The sequence below is a fragment of the Chiloscyllium punctatum genome, chromosome 44 (genome assembly GCF_047496795.1).
Source record: "Chiloscyllium punctatum isolate Juve2018m chromosome 44, sChiPun1.3, whole genome shotgun sequence".
NCBI lineage: Eukaryota > Metazoa > Chordata > Chondrichthyes > Orectolobiformes > Hemiscylliidae > Chiloscyllium > Chiloscyllium punctatum.
Window position 1 is genome coordinate 15,201,788 of NC_092782.1, and position 19,064 is coordinate 15,220,851.

General features: G+C 41.4%; 2 protein-coding genes across 9 annotated transcripts in view; both read right to left on the reverse strand.

Moving 5' to 3' along the window:
* LOC140466744 (uncharacterized) overlaps positions 1-6,121 on the reverse strand; it is a 49,878-nt gene extending 43,757 nt beyond the window's left edge. For 3 of the 5 annotated variants that reach the window (XM_072562306.1, XM_072562305.1, XM_072562307.1), the window contains exons 1-3: positions 5,599-5,759; positions 2,435-2,583; positions 2,235-2,322 (exon numbers count right to left, since the gene is read on the reverse strand). In XM_072562306.1, coding sequence (XP_072418407.1) covers positions 2,235-2,322; positions 2,435-2,583; positions 5,599-5,742 — 381 coding nt within the window. In that variant the 5' untranslated portion in view covers positions 5,743-5,759. The other 2 variants (XM_072562308.1, XM_072562310.1) reach the window with 2 other exon arrangements.
* Positions 6,122-14,015: 7,894 nt separating this feature from the next.
* The window catches only part of LOC140466746 (GTPase KRas), a 62,635-nt gene continuing 57,586 nt past the window's right edge, over positions 14,016-19,064 (reverse strand). For 3 of the 4 annotated variants that reach the window (XM_072562316.1, XM_072562314.1, XM_072562315.1), the window contains one exon: positions 14,016-14,803. In XM_072562316.1, the coding sequence (XP_072418417.1) occupies positions 14,687-14,803 (117 nt within the window). In that variant the 3' untranslated portion in view covers positions 14,016-14,686. Of the gene's footprint in view, positions 14,804-18,231; positions 18,233-19,064 lie in introns of all 4 variants that reach the window. The other variant, XM_072562317.1, reaches the window with a different exon arrangement.

Here is a 19,064-nt window from a genome sequence, read left to right on the forward strand (position 1 = left end):
TAACCACAAACACTGTTACAGAGGGCAGTAGGTGCCTGGAACATGTTGCCAACAGAGGTAGTAGAGGCAGACAGTAGATTCACTTTAGGTGTGTCTGGACAGATACATGGATAGATGGGGAGCAGAGGTATACAGATGCTCAAGAACTGGGCAATAGGTTTAGACAGTGGATTTGGATCAGCTCAGGCTTGGGACGGCCGAAGGGCCTGTTTTTGGGCCAAAAATGTTTTTTCTTTTGTTTGTTTTTTGTTCAGTTTTTAAGAGACAGTGGATTGAATAGCCTCTTTCTTTCTAGTCTCTGCCAGAAAGATAATGCAAAGTCACTTCAAGTGGGAAAATTGTGACAGGAAGAGAAAAAAAATAGACGAAGGAACAGAGAATCTTTATGAATGGAGGAGTTAAATCATGGCTTTTACCCCCATCCATTGTTCGCCTTGCAATCTTTAAAGAATCTGGAACAATGCAGCTAACTGGCACCTCAAGATATGTACATTTTTAAATAGCTAGATTTTTAATTCCAACCACAGCACAATTAATTTCATCTCGACAAGCTATTTTATATCACACCAAACTATATGGATTAAAAGTTTAAAATTATAGCAAGTTACCAGATTCAATTATTCCAATTTCAGCTCACTTCCTTCAACCATTCTATCTTTCATTTCTTGAAGTGAAATGTTGTTAGGTACAGAACCTTAACTGAACCAGCCACACAAATATAAAGGAGACAAAATCAGATTAGAGGATGGGCAGTTTCCACAATGACACTAAGCTTTTCCATGGTTTGAGCCATTGAGTGACGAAAGCCCAACTATACAGAACAGGCCATTTCAGATCTGATAGCATTTTAGAGTCAGAGTCAATTAGCAATTTTATGGTAAAATTCCTCTGGGAAACAGTATGAGAAGGATTAGCGTACTTAAAAAAAATTGAAGGATATACACAACAGCTCAGATCATCTTGTTCCAGATAGCCCAGTGTATGGCAGGTCTCCGACTGTTTGTCAAGACCCTCAGAAACCCTGAGGCTTCCTGGGTAAATGCCCAGGAAGTTTAAAACTGCAGTGAGCAATTACCTTGCATTTCGAAGCTTCAAAATACAAAAGTTAGAGATGGAACATTTCAAATTGAGTACCAGGGAAAGAGAGGAATTAAAAGCTGCTCCAAGGGAATGAAGGTCTATTAACTTGAGTAAATAAGTCTTAGTCATAAATATTTTCATATTCAATGCAATCTAAAGAAATAAGTTTGTCAAAGTATTCATTAGCAGATACAGAAGGAAAATATAGTATATTTAGATTTAAGGAATTTAACTTAGATTAATACAGAAAATTCACAACATATTGGCAAGTTAACTAAATGGATCATTTTCAGGGTCCGCAGGGTTGAACTAATAGCTACTAGAAGTATTGAAGCTTGGGCCCCATCTCGGTTAATAAATTGAACTTAGAACAGTTAAGTAGGAAAGTAAGCAGCAAGAAAATTGTGCAAGATGTCACAAGGGGACAGGGAACCAGATAAGTGGTAGAGGGAGTATAATAGAGGTTTCAGCAAGATTAGAAAAAAAACTTCTAATTGAGAGAGCACTGAAGTTCAGAACAGTTTCTGCTGCTTGTGTACAAAACATTAACAGAGGAACAGCAAGCAATTAGGAAGGCAAGTGGTTATTTGATACTATTGCTCCAAAACCACAGGTCAAGGTTTGTCTCGAGAGTAGAAGTGCCCAGCTGGATTGAAAAGCAGAAAACAACTTAAAAGATGAACTGCAACATTCATTCCAGTTGATAGCATCCAAAAAGCCAACTAACCAACAACAGTCTCATGTTAAAACTTCACACCTTTGCCAAAAAAGTTTGCCCAAATTGTTGCACATACTTCAATACAAGACTTATGCTTTGTATTGCAATAGATTTGTTCTACAACTCAAGAAAACAAGTGATTGGCTGTCTATCATTTACAATAAATGAAGTTATAGCCTCGCAGAAGATCATTTGAACCTTGTTGTGACAACCCAAGCAGGTTGAAAATTTCGCTCACCCCTGGTCAACATCAAAATTTACTCTCTGCCCTTGCTTCTCTTCTGTTTGAAGGGCTCCTGCACCTTAATATTCTTCAGTGAAACACTAGGATAAAACTGCAACGAAAGTAACTAGTTGAAAAGAATCAAATTGCCTGTCCTAACTTCAGTAGGAAGCAGAGTCAAATTTGCTGGTAGAAGGTCAAAGGCCAACTCACAGATATAGGTTTTCGCCCTTCATTAATTCTATCCTGGATTGCGGTCTCCACGCGATATGGTTTACTGTTCTTCTTGGAAAAAACAGGGCTTAAAACAAAAAAAGGGAAGTAAGAGATATACAAAAAAATTATGAAAATATATAAATATGCATTACATTAAAATTATTGAAAATAATAATTTTAAGACCTGACCAGTGTACCTGGGTGTCTCAGGAACTTCAAATTCTGAAGCATCAGAATCCATTTCAAATAAGAATCCTTTGTTCAAGGGATCAGGGTCGTGACATTTTGTTTCCTCGCAAGATCCATTTTCTTGCAGTCCATCCAAACTCTGATCCATGGTGTCTTTCTTATTTTAAGGAAAAGTGTTAAAAGCCTAAGGCAATCCAGTCAAGTTGGAGTTCAAGTGATTTTAATAACTAACAGTAAACTGATTCCAATGCAATCCTCAGGATCTGCATTAAAACAAAATGGACATTATCACAATCTGGCTGCAAACTTATCTACATATTCTGACATTCACCATTATTAATAAACAAAATCTTATCTAAAAACCTATACTTTTTAGACAACAATCTGAGACTATGGAGTTAAATGCCCAGGACTGCTAATTTATTTTAGGACACTCCCACATTAAGAAATGCTCTGTATCTGAAGTCATCCAGTGAGGACCCATGGCAAAGTGGAGCATCACCACTGAACTTCTAGGAAACTTCAAGGCTATAGCATACAAACCAGATTGAATCCAGTATCTGGATTCAGACAGGCTCTTAAATAGAAACATTCTGTGATTTCCAAATTCCTCACACTGCAGCATGGCAAACATTGATGGTGACACAATGGAAATGCCCCTGCTTTAACAATGGAGGGGCCTAGGCCACAGCAGCTAGTGGAATTTAAATTCAGATAAAATCTGAAATTGAAGGCTAGTTGTAAAAATCTCTGGTTCCACAACATCCTTTCAGAAATGATCCAGTGAGTTACTACTACAGGGCAATTTTTAAAGAGATGAACAAACGCCGACCTTATCAGTGACATTCACAGCACATGACTATACGATTTCAAAAAAAGGAGCTATCGGAACAAGTACAGCTACTAAGCATACCATATCCAATTCCAGTAAAAAGTATCCTGCATGCCACATTTATTGGAATTTAGTGGTTCGGTTTTGCTCAGTTGACTGGATGGCTAGTTAGCAATCCAGAGTGATGCCAGTAGCACAGGTTCAATTCTTGCACCAGATGAGGTTAGCATTAGAACTCCCCAGCTCACCCCTTGCCCAAAGTACTGGTCATCTCTAATTGTGCAGTCCTAAGGTCTGGTAGGATTATGGCAACTGTTAGTATTGTAATATAAAATACATTTTAATTAATTCTCCAATTAACTAATTAATTCTAATGTTTGCTGAAGTGTTAAACAAGTCCTTTGGTCCAACTTGTCCACACCAACCAAATATCCTAAATCAATCTAATCCCATTTACCAGCAGCTGCCCCATATCCCTCCAAACCCTTCCTATTCAGGTACCCATCCAGATGCCTTTTAAAATGCCATAATTGCGCCAGCTTCCACCACTTCCTCTAGCAGCTCATTCCATACACCATCTTCGCCCAAATAGACTAATCCTATTTACAGGAAGGCATTCCAAGCTTTTAGAAACAAAAAAGGTCAAATTTGTCATGAGATTCAATTAATATGTAGTTAGTTTCAACATGGCTAAAAAGGAAACAAAAATCAAAGCCTTTTGTCTTACATTCATCAGGACTAGGATACATTCATCAGGACTAGGATGCAAGAATCAAAAGAAAGGTACACCAATTTAGACAGCATGAGAAATGGCTGAAATGAGTTAGGCTATCAGTGACATGCAAACACAGCAAGAACAGGTAACTGTCAACCTTGGATCTTAGTCTAGGCAGACAGACTGACTGCCATTGCATTTCTATGGCAACACCCTGATCAATCTGTAGTCTCCATGATCTAATTCTTTCACATAAAAGATGAGAAGTCCCTTTTACTTATGAGAAACAGGGTCTTGTGTACTTGTATATCTATCTTCTAGCACGCATAAATACTGCATGACCAACTGACGCACATGAATTGTTTTCCAATACAATTCTAAGTACAGGTTGGATTATTTGTGATTTTCAATAGCAAAAAAAAAAACACATCTACCATTCAATGTTTACCAGCACATGATTAAGCACAATCAGCATGCTGCCTAAATGATCAACAGGACATGTAACTTTATGCACTCAGCCAATAATTGGGACACATGGCCTATGGACATGACTTCCCACCAGTTCCCATCATGTTATTCATTTGTGACATTTGCAAGAAACCTTTTGGTTTGCCAGCAGTATCCTGTTGGAGAAAAACTACTTGTTGGCATACCTACTACATAAGTGAGTAACAGGATACTGATTTTTTTTCATTTTAAAAAAGACACAGTGTCTATCAATCTGGCATTCGAATGACAACACCTTAGACCAATCACTACCTGCTAGATAGGAGTGTGACAACTGACAGTGAACATCTCCTTTACCTACTACATACATCCCTATGCCAACTAATGGTTATGCTGTCTGATTTACTACCCCTTTCCAGCACCCTACCCCAGACATTCCTCCACCCCTGGCAAACCCCTCTCCCAACCAGCAGCCCACTTCCTGACCACCTCTATTCCTTCACCAACCCAGAACAGAAACCCTTTCATTTTAACATTACAAGGATGGTGCCAGACTAGGTCAGTATTATTCTTAAACTTTAAGAAGTGACCAAGAGGCAACTAAAGTTACCAATGACAGAGAGGATCGATGTCACAAGAATGTCCGCTATTTACTGCACTTAAAATTACTGTTGTAGTTATAGTCTTTAAGTCAAATAAAGGACAGAGATTTTGTTGCCAACTGGACAACAGGTCAAACATGTTAGATGTTTCCAGAAGCAAAGCAGACAAGTACAAATAAATGAAGAGAAAAAAAAGTATGTTGAAAGGCTGACACACCCAGCAGCACAAGCACCCACCACAAACTAGTTGGGCCAGTGTGCACTGTACACAACACTTTTTTCATCATTCACAAAACTGTACACTATCATAAGCCAAAAATAAACCATTTCCAGTGAAGGGCTTTTGCCCGAAACGTCGATTTCGCTGCTCGTTGGATGCTGCCTGAACTGCTGTGCTCTTCCAGCACCACTAATCCAGCCACTGTATAGTTTGCAAGGCCCAGTCTGCCTGCCCTTTTCTCGAGAACACGGGCCTCCAGTCTTTTTTAAGCCATTACAGACTGTCCATAAACAAGCAGATTAACGGGTCGATCAACACAAAGCAGTGCAGGAAATCCTTTTCCAAGACAGACTTACATATTTTCCCAAATTAAGAGCTGAAACTGCATTGCAAACAAGAGTCACGAGGCTCCGAACGATAACTTTCCTTTCTCTTCCTATAGCTGCTGCCAGACGGCGGAGTGCAGTCTGTAGCTGGTTTTCGCTTCGGACCTCCAGCATCTCAATGTTATAACTGAGCAAGTACCTTAAGATCAACCAACTGGAACTTGCGAAACAACTTTAAAGTTGATCAGCTCGCAGCAGCTTCTTTCCAGAGGCCTTCAGCCTGACAGAGATCACACTACAGTCCAACATGGACTGACCTGGGATTAAACAGCTACTGCACTAACACGGGACAGCCCAAGCCCACCCCAGAACCCTGTGCCGTACTAATTACGGCATGAGCGGAGAGGATACCGGCCTCAACAGCCGGGGCGTTGGGGGGACAAGCCTCACCCGGAGCCCAGGCCCCACTTACCTCAACCCAAACCTCGCTCGCTCGCACGCGCCCCTATTCCACTGCGCAGACTCAGCGACACACGGCCGGCCGCCGGCGCACTTTCACCTTTCAGGCCGCCTCCAGCGTCACCGCCGTCCAAGCTTCCCATTGGTCAACGGTTTGATTGCATCATCACGTACGAGCGACGTGAGGTTGGTGACCGACGCGGTCCCGTTTGAAAGGACACCTCTGATTGGCTGGAACGGGTAAGGGCGGAAAATTTATCTCGAAACTGACGAAGGAGTGGGGGGGGGGAGGTTAAAGGTCGGCCTGGGAGAGTCAATAGAGAATCAATAACCATCAATAATGGTTCCCATTAGCAACTTACAATGATGTGGAGGTGCTGGTGTTGGAGTAGACAGAGTTAAAAATAATCACATAAAACCAGATTATAGTCCAACAGGTTTACATATTTGGGAGCACTAGCTTTGCCAGTGCTGCCCTTCCTCCCAGTCAGGGGACACTTCAGAGCTCAAGGACCATTCAGCTTCAGATCTTTGGGTGACCACCCTCCAAGGCAGACTTCGGGATACGCCACAACACAGAGTGGCCGAGCAGTGGTTGATAGCCAAGTTGGGTACCCATGAGGACAGCCTCAACCGGGATCTTGGGGACATGTCACAGTACAGGTTACCCCACTACACTTTGCACACACACACTCTTACACACGATTGCACTCACACAAACCCTCTCTCATACACACACTCTCTTTCAGACACAGCCCCACACCCTCGCGCACAGCCTCACACAGACATATCCATGTACTCCGTTACACTCGCGCACACATTCTGTCAAGCATACACATACTCACTCTCAAACACACACACACTCTCCCTCACATGCACGCGCACACACGTATAAGTCTATGGGGTGAATTTGCATTTGCAGATTTGTGTTTGCAGATACATTACGTTTTGTTCAAAAAGCACACACTCTATAAGCAGTCAGACTATGTGAAACTTTATAAATTCCTACTTTGGGTATAGAACCAGACTGACTCAAGGTTTGGAATACACACGGACACTAACCTCACACCTTTTAGGCATTGTTTGAGTTGAAATGTCACCTTTTGTTTCTAAAAAACTTAAGATATCTCGAAATGACTTGAAAGAAGTTCTGGGATTTACATATTAATGAATCGAAACCTGCAACCCAAGTGATTAAAAGCCTTAATAGTAATCTTGGTTTGTTCAATACATTGCATCAGTTGTATGACACTTTGATCTTTTAGTATAAATTCTGTGTCCTATGATTCTGCCCTGCTAGCTACCTGACAAAGGACCTGCGCTACGAAAACGTGTACTTCCAAATAAACTTGTTGGACTATAACCTGGTATTGTGTGATTTTCAACTTACGATGGATTGTGTGCGGTAGCTGCCTGTGTGAAGACAAGGCCTTGTGCATGGGGTTTGGGGTAAGCACATGGAAGAAGGTGCTCAGGCCCTAAAATTGTTGGATTCAAGATTGAGTCCAGAAGGTCTTGTATGTGTAAGATATGTTTTTGGTTTATTTGGATAGAATCAAACTCCAATATTTGTTTGTTTTCTTGATATAATACAGAACCAAACTGCATTTGTGACTATATCTGTATACGAGTTTTGAGATATCTCGAATATGTATATTCATATATTTGTATACAAATTTTATTTTTACAAATAAAAGTATATTCTTGAAATCAAGAAAGAGTTCCCAAGCAGAAAATGAGCTGCTGTTATTCCCGTTGGTCGACGGTTTGATTACATCACCACGTACCAGAGACGTGGCTGATGGTTGGTGACCGATGCGGTCCGTTTGAAAGGACACCTCCAATTGACTGGAACGGGTAAGGGGGGGGGGGGGAGAAATTTATCTCTAAACTGACAAAGGAGGGGGTTAAGGGTCAGCTGGAGGACTGCGGCAAGCCTGAGACAGAGATGTTAGCCAGGGAACAGGGTAGTGTGTGGAACAAAGTACTAATCCTCGAATGCTGCCTGAACTGCTGAGCTCTTCCAGCACCACTAATCCAGAATCTGGTTTCCAGCATCTGCAGTCATTGTTTTTACCTAGTGTGATGAAGTGGCAGGTAGTTGGAAACTCTCGAAGTCTTTTTTGCTGACAAAACGTAGGTGTTCTACAAAGCGGTCACCCAGTCTCCCCAATGTAGGGGAGACCACATTATGAGACTGAGTGAAGTGCAAGTACCTCCATCCACCACCAGAAGGATCACTGGACCTGAAATGTGAACTCTGCTTTCTGTCCACAGATGCTTGCCAGACCTGCTGAGTTTAACCAGTAATTTCTGTTTGGATAAATGCGAGGTTATTCATTTTGGAAGCAAAAACAAGAAGGCAGATTACCACCTGAATGGCTGTAAATTGGGAGAGAGGGTGTGCAATGGGACCTGAGTGTCCTTCTGCACCAGTCGCTGGCAGTATAAAAGACAAATGGTATGTTGGCCTTCACTGCGAGAGGTTTTGAGTACAGGAGCATGGATGCGCTGTTGCTGGCATACAGGGCCCTGGTGAGGCCATATCTAAAGTATTGTGTGCAGCTTTGGTCTCCTTTTCTGAGGGAGGATGTTCTTGCTCTAAAGGGAGTGCAGTGAAAGGCTGATTCCGGGACGGTGGGACTGAAGTATGAGGTGAGATTGACTAGAATTGTTTTTGCTGGAGTTCGGACAAAGAAGTGGGGGGGGGGGGGGGGGGGGGGAGTCTCAGAGACTTATAAAATTCTAACAGGACTAGACAGTGTAGACACAGGGAGGATGTTCCTGATAGTGGGTGTATCCAAAACCAGCGGTCCCATCCTGAGGATTCGAGGTGGACCATTTAGAAAGGAGATGAGGAGACACTTCTTCACCCACAGAGTGGTAATTCATTACCACAGGAAGTACTCAAGATGCCAAAACATTGAATGTATTCAAGAGGCGGCTAGATATAGCACTTGGGGTGAATGGGATCAAAGGTTATGAGGAGAAAGCAGATTAGGCTATTGAGTTGGACAATCAGCCATGATTATGATGAATGGCTGAGCAGACCTGAAGGGCCAAATGATCTTATATCTTCTATGTTTCTATTACTCTGTCCATTGGTCAACAATTTTACTGATCATTCAGAGTATTCACCCATCTTACTGGTCAATCATCTAAGTGGTCATCCATCTCATCAGTCACTCAGTGTGTTGAGTATTGGTCATACCAGTCACTCATTTCTATGCATATTCATTCCATTGCCCACCCCACTGATCACTTACCCCAATGGTCATCCATCTCATTAGTCATTCTCACTGGTATCATTGGTCACTCACTACACCAGTTATCTGTCACTGATCCTAAAGGCCATTGCTTCAGGGGCAATAGCAACTAGGGTTGCCAATTCTGTTGACCATATCTTTGCTGATTTCATCACATTGTTTTTATTCTTACGTAAGATGTGGCCCCAATTACTCTGGAATGGCTTCCTAGGTCATCTCAGAGGACAATTAAGAGTCAACCAGATCATACTATGGATCTGGAGTCACAGAAATGGCAAATATCCTTCCCTAAAGGGCATTAGTGAACCAGATGGATTTTTACAGCAATCAATAGCATTTTCCTGGTTATCATTAATGAGGCTATCATTTTCAGATTTATTAATTGAATTTAAAAACTTGAGCAAAAATAAGCCATTCAGCCTGTCAAGTCTGTTCTGTCTCATCGAATGACAGCATGGTTGATCTGATAATCTGGAATGCCCCAGACTTAATCCTATTTTCCGAATATTTACTTTAAACTAAAGAATAAAAAGTAAAACTTCTCACCAGTCAGCACATCGAGTTTTGTTCTGTATCTGATTGCCCGTTTGGGTGCCATTGTCTCACCCACTGCTCTAGATCCAGCTTTCTACCTGTCTCAGTATCCTTTTCTCTACTTCTCCACCTGTCATGTGGTCCTCATTTTGGCCATTTGTCTTGGATTCCTCTTCTTGTCTACTGCTCTAAATGCTCACAACTTGAAATTTGAAAGGGGTCAGAAAAGATTTACTATACAAGGATGTCGCCAGGGTTGCAGGGTTTAAGCTATAGGGAGAGGCTGAATAAGGCTGACACTATATGGGTTTATAAAATCATGGATAGGGTGAATGGCCAAGGTATTTTCCTCAGGTAGGGGAGTCCAAAACTAGATGGCCTACATTTAAGGTGAGAGGGAAAAGATTTAAAAGGGACCTAAGGGGCAACCTTTTAATACAGAGCATTGTGCGTGTATGGAATGAGCTGCCAGGGGAAGTGGTGGAGGCTGGTACAATTACATTTAAAAGGTGTCTGGATGGGTGTATGAATAGGAAGGGTTAGAGGGATATGGGCAAGATGCTGGCAAATTTGTCTAGATTTACTGAGGATATCTGGTTGGCATGGATGAGTTGAACTGAAGGGTCTGTTTCCATGCAATATATCTCTATGACTACCTATCTCATGGTTTCCTCTCACCCATTCCTCTAGGTACTGCTGTCTGCCTGCCTCTGTGTTCCCTCCTGCCCTCCCCACTGGTGCTGCTGTCTGCCTGTCTCAGTGTCTCCTCTCCGCTCTGCTGCTCCTCTAGGTACTGATGACCAACAGTCATAGTGTTTCCTCATGCCCTCTCCTCTGGGTGCTGCTGACTGCCTACATCAGTGTCTCCTCTTAGATACCCCTCTAGACACTGCTGATTGCCTCAGCGTTTCCTCTCATGCGCTCCTCTAACTGCTGCTGACTGCCTGCCCGCCTTAGTGTTTCCTCCTGCTGTCTTCTCGAGGTGCGGTGTCTCCTGTCACGCATCCTCTAGCTACTGCTGCCTGGCTGTGTCAGTGTTTCCTCCAGCCTTTACCAATGAAATTGCTGTGCAAATTATGGTGGAAGAGAAGGTAGTCCAGACATTTGTGAAAATAAAGGTAACAAAGATGAGGTTTTAGATTTGTTGTTTGCACTTAAGGTTGATGAGGCACAAGGACCGGATGAGGCACAAGGACCGGATGAGGCACAAGGACCGGATGAGGCACAAGGACCAGATGAGGCACAAGGACCGGATGAGATGCATCCAAGGAAATTGAAGTGAGCAGAAATCGTAGCTGTACTGTCCATTATTTTACAATCTTCCTAAAACACATATGGTGGTAGAGGATTGACAAAATGCAAATGCTGCTTTGCCAGTCACATCTTCACTTCCCTCCTTTACCTTGGCGGTATCACCACACCCCCCCCCCCCCCCCCCCCCCCCCCCCCCAACCGTGGTCAGCCCCCTAGCCTTGCCTTGTCAATTTTCCCCAAATGCATTGCTTCATATTTTTCTAGGTTGAATACAATTTGCTACTTTTCTGTCCAGCACTAACACATTGAAGTGTTGTAGGCATTACTACACCCAGAATGTTTGCAATATCAGCTTAATTCTAATGGTGTGGAGCATAACAGGACATTACATAATCTAATACTATTTTAATCCCACTTGTTGCTTTAGTGACGTTTTAACATTATTGTGAAATTGCTATTGATGTTCTGGGAATCTGTAACTATCCATTTTTGTGTGAAAACTCTAAATCAATTGCCTATTTATTATTATGCTCACGCATGAGTGACATTTTACTTGAGAAATAGTTGGACTCAAGGACAATGTAAAGAAAAGTGTGCACTGCTGAGTTACTAAGTAGTTTGGTACAATTGGGGAGTATCAGATATGCGCATCATTCTAAATAGGGCAGAGGGAGAAAGTGCCCACACAGGCTGAGAACAAGGAAGAAGGCAGTGGAGAAGACATGCATGTGAACTGCATAAACATACTCTTTGAAACATCAGACACAGAAAGGTATAGTGTATAGGTGGAGAAATACAGTTGAATAACATCAAATCTGCAGGTGACATTACCAAAATAGTAGATAGATCAGGAAAAGAGGATAACCAAGAACTTGGGAAGTGTCAATGCCAAAAAAGAATCATATATTGGTGTTGTGGTGTTTAAAATTTGGAACAATGCAGGTCCAGTCCAGAAAAAACAGAGAATAAAATGATTAACCACGCCAAAATATCGCAGTCATGTCCAAGAGGATGAGAGGAAGTAAAGTTAGCTACAGAACATTGGTCAGGATTTTGCAAAGACCACCCAAGGGCTGTGAGGAGGGTGAAAGTCAGATTGAAGCAGTTCAAAGATGGAGTTTTAGTAAAGATGGAAATAGATTGATGAGGTGAAAACCATTTCAAGAACCTTAGAGAGTAAAGGATTTTTAAAAATAATTTTCCATGATGTGGACATGAGTGGAAAGGCCACTTGTTTCCTTGACTAAATTTCACTACAATCCATCTCATGAAGATAAACCAACCATACTGGTCGAAAGGGGTGCCAGGATCTTGATCCAATGACTGCACAAGAACAGCAATGTAGATTCAAGTCAAGCTAGTGTACGGTAGAAGTCATGGTTGTTGAAGGAGCATTGAGGTTGTGTGTCTTGTAGATGGTACAGACTGTCATGGTGTTTGAGGGAGGGAAGGACTGTTTAAGGTGGTGGTGGTGGGGGGGGGGGGGGGGGGAAGGAGAGAGAGAAGAGGATGCCAAGAAAGCTGCTTTGTCCTGGATGGTGTTGATCTTCAAATGTTTTTGTGTATTCACTCAGCCAGGCAACTCAGAGGATTTCTAAGTACTGACCTGTGTACCAGAGAGGATGGCAGACTTTAGAGTCAAGAGGCCAGTTATTAACCTCAGAATTCCCAGTCTCTAACTGACTCTTGAATCTATATCGCTGACCCAGTTCATTTTCAGGTGCATGGCAACCCCCCCCCCCCCCCCCAAAGGATTTTGATGGAGAGTTATCCAATGATGGCAATGCCACTCAAATCTCAAGGGATTAATATCTGCAGGATATTAGTAACTGAAATAACCCAATATACCGTTTGCTTACTTTAAAACCAGTGCTAGGAATGGTTCATTTATCTGCCATGCCTTAGAGAATGAAGAGTGCAAAACACAAATTGAGAAGTCGACCAATTACCCATACCATTCAATAAAGGTTATGGCTGATTTTTATGCCTCAAATTCCCATTGATCCTTGATAATCTTTCTTTTTTTTTTTAGGGGAATCCATCTACCTCGGCCTTAAAAATTTATATAATAATTCTGCCTTCACCAGAGCAACACAGCAAAATGCCAAATTGAAAACCAAGACACAAGTACAAGAAAATAACACAACACAAATCCCCAAACTTGACTGAGCGTTCAAATAACAAATGTTCTGTAATCTAGCTAGGTATTTTTGACAAGTTTCTTTTTCACCACACTAAACAATAAAAACCTACACTCAAACTATGATATGGGACAACTACTGATTTGGAACAGAAATAAATCTACAATGGAAAAAAGGTTTCTAAAATGCAGATTAAGTATGAAAGAACCTTTTTACTGACAAACAACTAGACAAATACTGATTAGCATAACAAATTTACACACATATTTGCTGGTTATACAGTATACAAATGTTAAAACATGCATTTTGGCCAGAATTGCATTCCCTGCTCAAAACATGACACCCAATGCTATAATTTGAGCATATTTTCCAAATAGCATGTTACATCTTTCAGATGAGGCAATCACACAAAAAGAGAGCAGGCACATTTTCTCTCAACTGATCTGATCTGTTACATTGCTGTTTGCAGTGCTTTAGGTGGGAAATTTGGTGACCAGCAACTGCTTCGAAATGTGGTGTGCTGTAAAGCTTATCCATTGAGATTTTGAAAGACACCGTATAATAGTGACTTTATTTCTGTTCCCAAACTTTTCTTTGAACTTACAAATAAGAATAGTCACAGTACGGTCTTCAGCTGCAGAGTTATGACATCCTGCATCACCAATCCTTCATAACAATAGTGACAGTTCTGTCAGATGAAGAACCAAGCACCTTTATCGTCAGATGTAGGTCAATAATGCCATGGATCTAACTAAGTACACACAGCCAGAGCTCATCTTTAAAAATGTCAGAACAAGGTTGGATTACTTTATTTTTTAATCACTAAAAAGTACATTTTTTGTCATTAAAGCCATTACAACAAATATCAGACAAACTTTCTACAGTATAAACATTACAAAGTCTGACACTGGCCACTTGTCAATTCTGTAGAACATTAATGAACATTCTCAAGTCAGCACAATTAAAAGAATTCAGAGAAATTAAATCATTGACAAATAAAGCACAATGTATAAAATGTGCACCTTTTAAGTTTTACAACCATACAAAGATATTAAAATATATCCCAGGTAAACCATTCATGACAGGTGGAACCTAGCAGGCTATTGGCACTCAAGAGGAAATATATATTTTTTCATTTATATATTTTCAGCATGATAAATAAGGACAAAATTTATTTAGAAAAGCATAGTTACATGCGCAAAAGTCCTGGAGGAGTAACCGATTTGTTTTCAGACCGACAGTTATGCTATTTAACAAAACAATGACAGACACTCGGAATACTGGCATTGGAAAGAAATTAAGCATTTTTTAAAAAAATCAGGCCATGACCCAACAGCTGTCAGTTCTGTTAAACTGAATTTGATAAAAGGACAATAAAAAGAAAGCCTAATAATTTACTGTAATGTACAAAAAAATACAAAAAATAATCAGATATCACTTATCCAGCTAAGCATTAAAACCTATTCACATAATTAAACACTTCTTCTTAGTTTTGTTTTTCTTCTTTTTTTCACCTTTACTCATTTTCTCTTTGTGTTTTCGAATTTCACGGACTAGTGTGTAGAAAGCATCGTCAACACCCTGAAAAATTTTTAAAAATACATCATTATTTTCTCTCCATATGCACCACCTGTAAGTGCATAGGCAGTTGGTTTTGTGCTTTTAATCTCAAAGATATGTGGCACTTTCACAAATAGCTGCTTGTCTCCACAGTTCCTCCCTCCGACTGCCAACCCATCTTACACAGAGACAGAGTGTCAAATGCCGCCAGCCACCTAGACAACACAAATTGCATTATCTGTCTCCTAGAGGTACTGCGGCATGTGTAAACTATTGCATACCAATACGAAGCTTTTAAGTAGAAATCACACAATATGCAAGAAACTTTGAAATATCAAGGCCTTCCAATTGAGGTGAGGAAGGAGATTAGTTTCAGAGGGACTCTCTGCCGGTTTAATATCTAGCACGGGAATCCATCAGCATTTTTAACTGCTATTCCTTTTTAATATTTACTCAAGGGACATGTGCAATACTGGCTGGGCCTGCATTTATAGCCCATGCCTAGCTACCCTTCAGAAGATGATGAACTTCATAAACTGCTGCAGTTCATGTGGTGTAAGCAGACCCACAATGCCATTAGGAGGAAGTGCCAATGATACTGAAGGAATGCAGACACACTTCCAAGTCAGGATGATGAGTGACTTGGAGGGGAACTGTCCTGTCTGTGCAGACAGGATGAAGATGTCGAGTTTCTGCCAAAGACTGAGCAACCATTTATCAACTGGAGTGTCAAATGGTAGGAAAGGCAGTGACTCCTTAGTGGAGCCAGCACAATCCCTCTCCCTGCTTCAAGTTTCAAGAACCTTCCAATCCCTTCCAAAAGAAAATTTCTGTCCAATCTTTTGGGTTCTTCTTCTTATAAGCAGCTGCTAACCAGTGTTCTCCAAGCTGTGGTATCACCTCTCAAAGCCAATCAGGATTCGGCTGGTGAAACAGGACTTAAACACAGAGGGTGCCCTCTCCGTCTGCATGGTAACATAGTCAATGATGGGAAAAGGCCCAAACACACATATTCATCTGCTTGGGAGAGTTAAAATGCACAATAGCCCAACTCTGCAGGAGACACTCCTGCTGTCCAAATTTTGTAGGGCTTTCACTACAATGCACTATATCATTATTAGAATAAACTAATGGGATGGACAGATTAAAAAAAAGAGCAAGGACCCAGTCAGTAGCTCAGCAATAATCTTCATTATTGGCCTTTTCACGATGGTATTCATACTGTTGTGTTACAAATGTCATATTTAATCTATTCCACTTTATTTTTTAAAAAAAAGACAGCAGAGTACGGAATTCGAGAACAATGTTAAAAGCAAACTACTGGAAACACTCAGCAGGTCAAGCAGCACCTATGAAGAGAAACAGAGTTAACAGTTTGGGTCAATGACTTTTCATCACAACCTGTTCAAAAATCAAAGCTAACTCTGTTATTTCGCTTTCCAGAAATACTGCCCAAGTCCAGAGGACTTTCTGTTCACGTTTCAGATTTCCAGCATCTGCAGTATTTTCCGCTCATTTCAAGAAAACAAGAAGACAGCAGCTTGTGAAATGAAATGATCTCTTTGTCAACCAGCAGGAAATGGATATAGTTAAAAGAAAGCACTTACATGACATTAGAGACCCTAGACACTGGAAAAACAAAAACTCAAAACGATACAGAGATAGTTGTAAGTTGTGGTGTGGGGGCCTTTGAATAAGTATGAAAATGGAGAACACTAAAGATTTTTTTTCAAAACAATTTGCCAGAAGAGAGTGAAGGCTATTAGGCAGATTGATAATGTCAACGCACGGAATGTTTCAAGAAACATCTCTGGGACACATGCACCAAACAACCCACCATCCTGTAGCCGACTATTTCAACTCCCCCTCCCAATCTGCCAAGGACATGCTAGTCCTGGGCCTCCTCCTCTGCCAAATCCAAGCCACGCGATGAATGGAGGAAGAACGACTCATCTTCCACCTTCAGACCCTCCAACCCCACTGCATTATCGTCCACTTCACCAGTTTCCTCATCTCCCTTGCCCCCCCGGACCTCATCCCAGATTCAACTCTCCAACTTGGCACCACCCTCTTGAACTTAGTGAATTTCGAGAAGACTTGTAGTTCAGGTTGAGGTTCTGGATGTAAGTTTGCTCACTGAGCTGGAAGGTTTGTTTTCAGATGTTTTGTCACCATACTAGGAAACATCTTCAGTGAGCCTCCAGTGAAGGCTCAGCAAGCAAACGTAGATTCAGGTCCTACCTGTCCATCTTCCTTCCCACCTATCCACTCCACCCTCCCCTCCCCCTCCCCCCCCCCCCCCCCCGACCTATCAGTCCCCACCTGCATCTACCTACCGCCTTCCCAGCTACCTTCCCCCCCACCATTTATCTCTCAGCCCCCTTCCCCTCTCCCCACATTCCTAAAGAAGGGCTTACACCAAAAACATCGACTCTCCTGCTCCTCGGATGCTGCCTGACCTGCTGTGCTTTTCCTGCACCACATTTTTTGACTTTGATCTCCAGCACCTCCAGTCCTCACTTTCTCTCACATTAATGATATACGTGATGTGGAGGAGCCCATGTTGGGCTGGGGTGGACAAAGTTAAAAACCACACAACACCAGGTTACAGTCCGACAGGTTTAATTGGAAGCATTAGTTTTCACAGCGTTGCTCCTTCATCAGGTACCTTCAGGTACATCCAAAAGCTAGTGCTTCGGAATAAACCTGTTGAATTAATGATATGCACAGGTAATACTGTAATTGGCAAACTTACTAAATAGCTACTTTGAATTGGACTTCAGGTATAAAATACCTGAAATATAGAGAAAAAAAAAACTAAAAGTAAGTCATTGGAATGAACCAGCTAGATTCACTGTCAGTAATAGCATGTTTAATATTAAAGATAAACAAATCCCCATGATCCAATAGAATCGACTCCATACTATTAGAAGGTAAGGAAATTGTTGGTGTATTAGTCATGATTTTTCAATTTTGGGATTTCCAATTCTGAGAACAGTCTCCTTGGAAAATTGCCAACGTCACTTCACAGTTGAAGAAATTAGATGCAAGTGAGAAATTTAGAGCGTATTAGCCCAATGCCAGTTGAAGGGAAAGTACCAGAATCTGTTATTAGAGCCAAAGAGACTAAGCATTGGCATAATTATGCATTGACTGGAGTGAGCCAGCAAGGATTGTTAAAAGGAAACTTTGAACTTTAAAGAACCGAACTGAACTGTTTCTAACAGTTACTAATATGGCAGACAAAGGAAATATTTACAGATATGATTTATCTGAGCTTCCAGAAGGCATCCAATAGGCTCCATGCAAGAGACAATTAGCAAAATGAAAGCATGTTGCCAGAAGACTCTTATAGAAAATTGGTTAGGATGAAGATGACAGAGTAACAATGATCATTGAATCCCTACAGAGCGAAAGCAGGCCGTTTGGCCCATTGAGTGCACACCTACCCTCTGAAGAGCATTCCACCCAGACCCATCCTCCTGCCCTATCCTTGTAGTCTTGCATTACTCATGGCTAACCCACCTGTTCTGCACACCCCTGGACACTTCGGACAATTGAGCATGGCCAGTCCACCTTATTTACAGAGCTTTGGACTGTAGGGGAAACCAGAGCACCTGGAGAAAACCCATGCAGAGATGGGGAGATATGCAAACTCGACACAGGCAGTCACCCGAGGCTGGAATCAAACCTGGATCCCTTGCGCTGAGGCAACAGTGCTATCCACTGACCCACCATGGGTGTGTATTACATGCATATTGACAGGATATATGGTTAATGGGGTTCCCAGGAATCTATTCTGAAGCTTCAGTCTTCCAGTGCAATTATAAATGATTAGCTAGATGGTGAAAGTATCATAGATCCATGTTCACTGATGGCACCACTTAAACTGTCAGTGTAGATGCAAGCAGAGTTGCAATGGAATTTAGCTGGATTAGGTGAATGGGTAAAACTGCTGCTGTCAGTGGTTACCAATTAATATTAGAGAAATTCCTGAGGTTAGTAATGTGTGTTGAACTGGACCAGTCCACTATGCTAGGGACAAAACAGTACCATGCATGATTTCATAATTCATTAACTGGTTTTAAAATGCATTAACTTACTTTTCCAAGCAATGACGGGGACTTCAACGAGGACATTACAACCATGCAATGTAAAAATGAACAAAGTCCCGCACTCTTGTGGTAGGCAATATACTTTCAAACATTATTAAGTTTATTAAATTCAATAGTATTTAACTTCCCATTTTATTTTCATGCACATTGAAATCAATGTCAGAAGT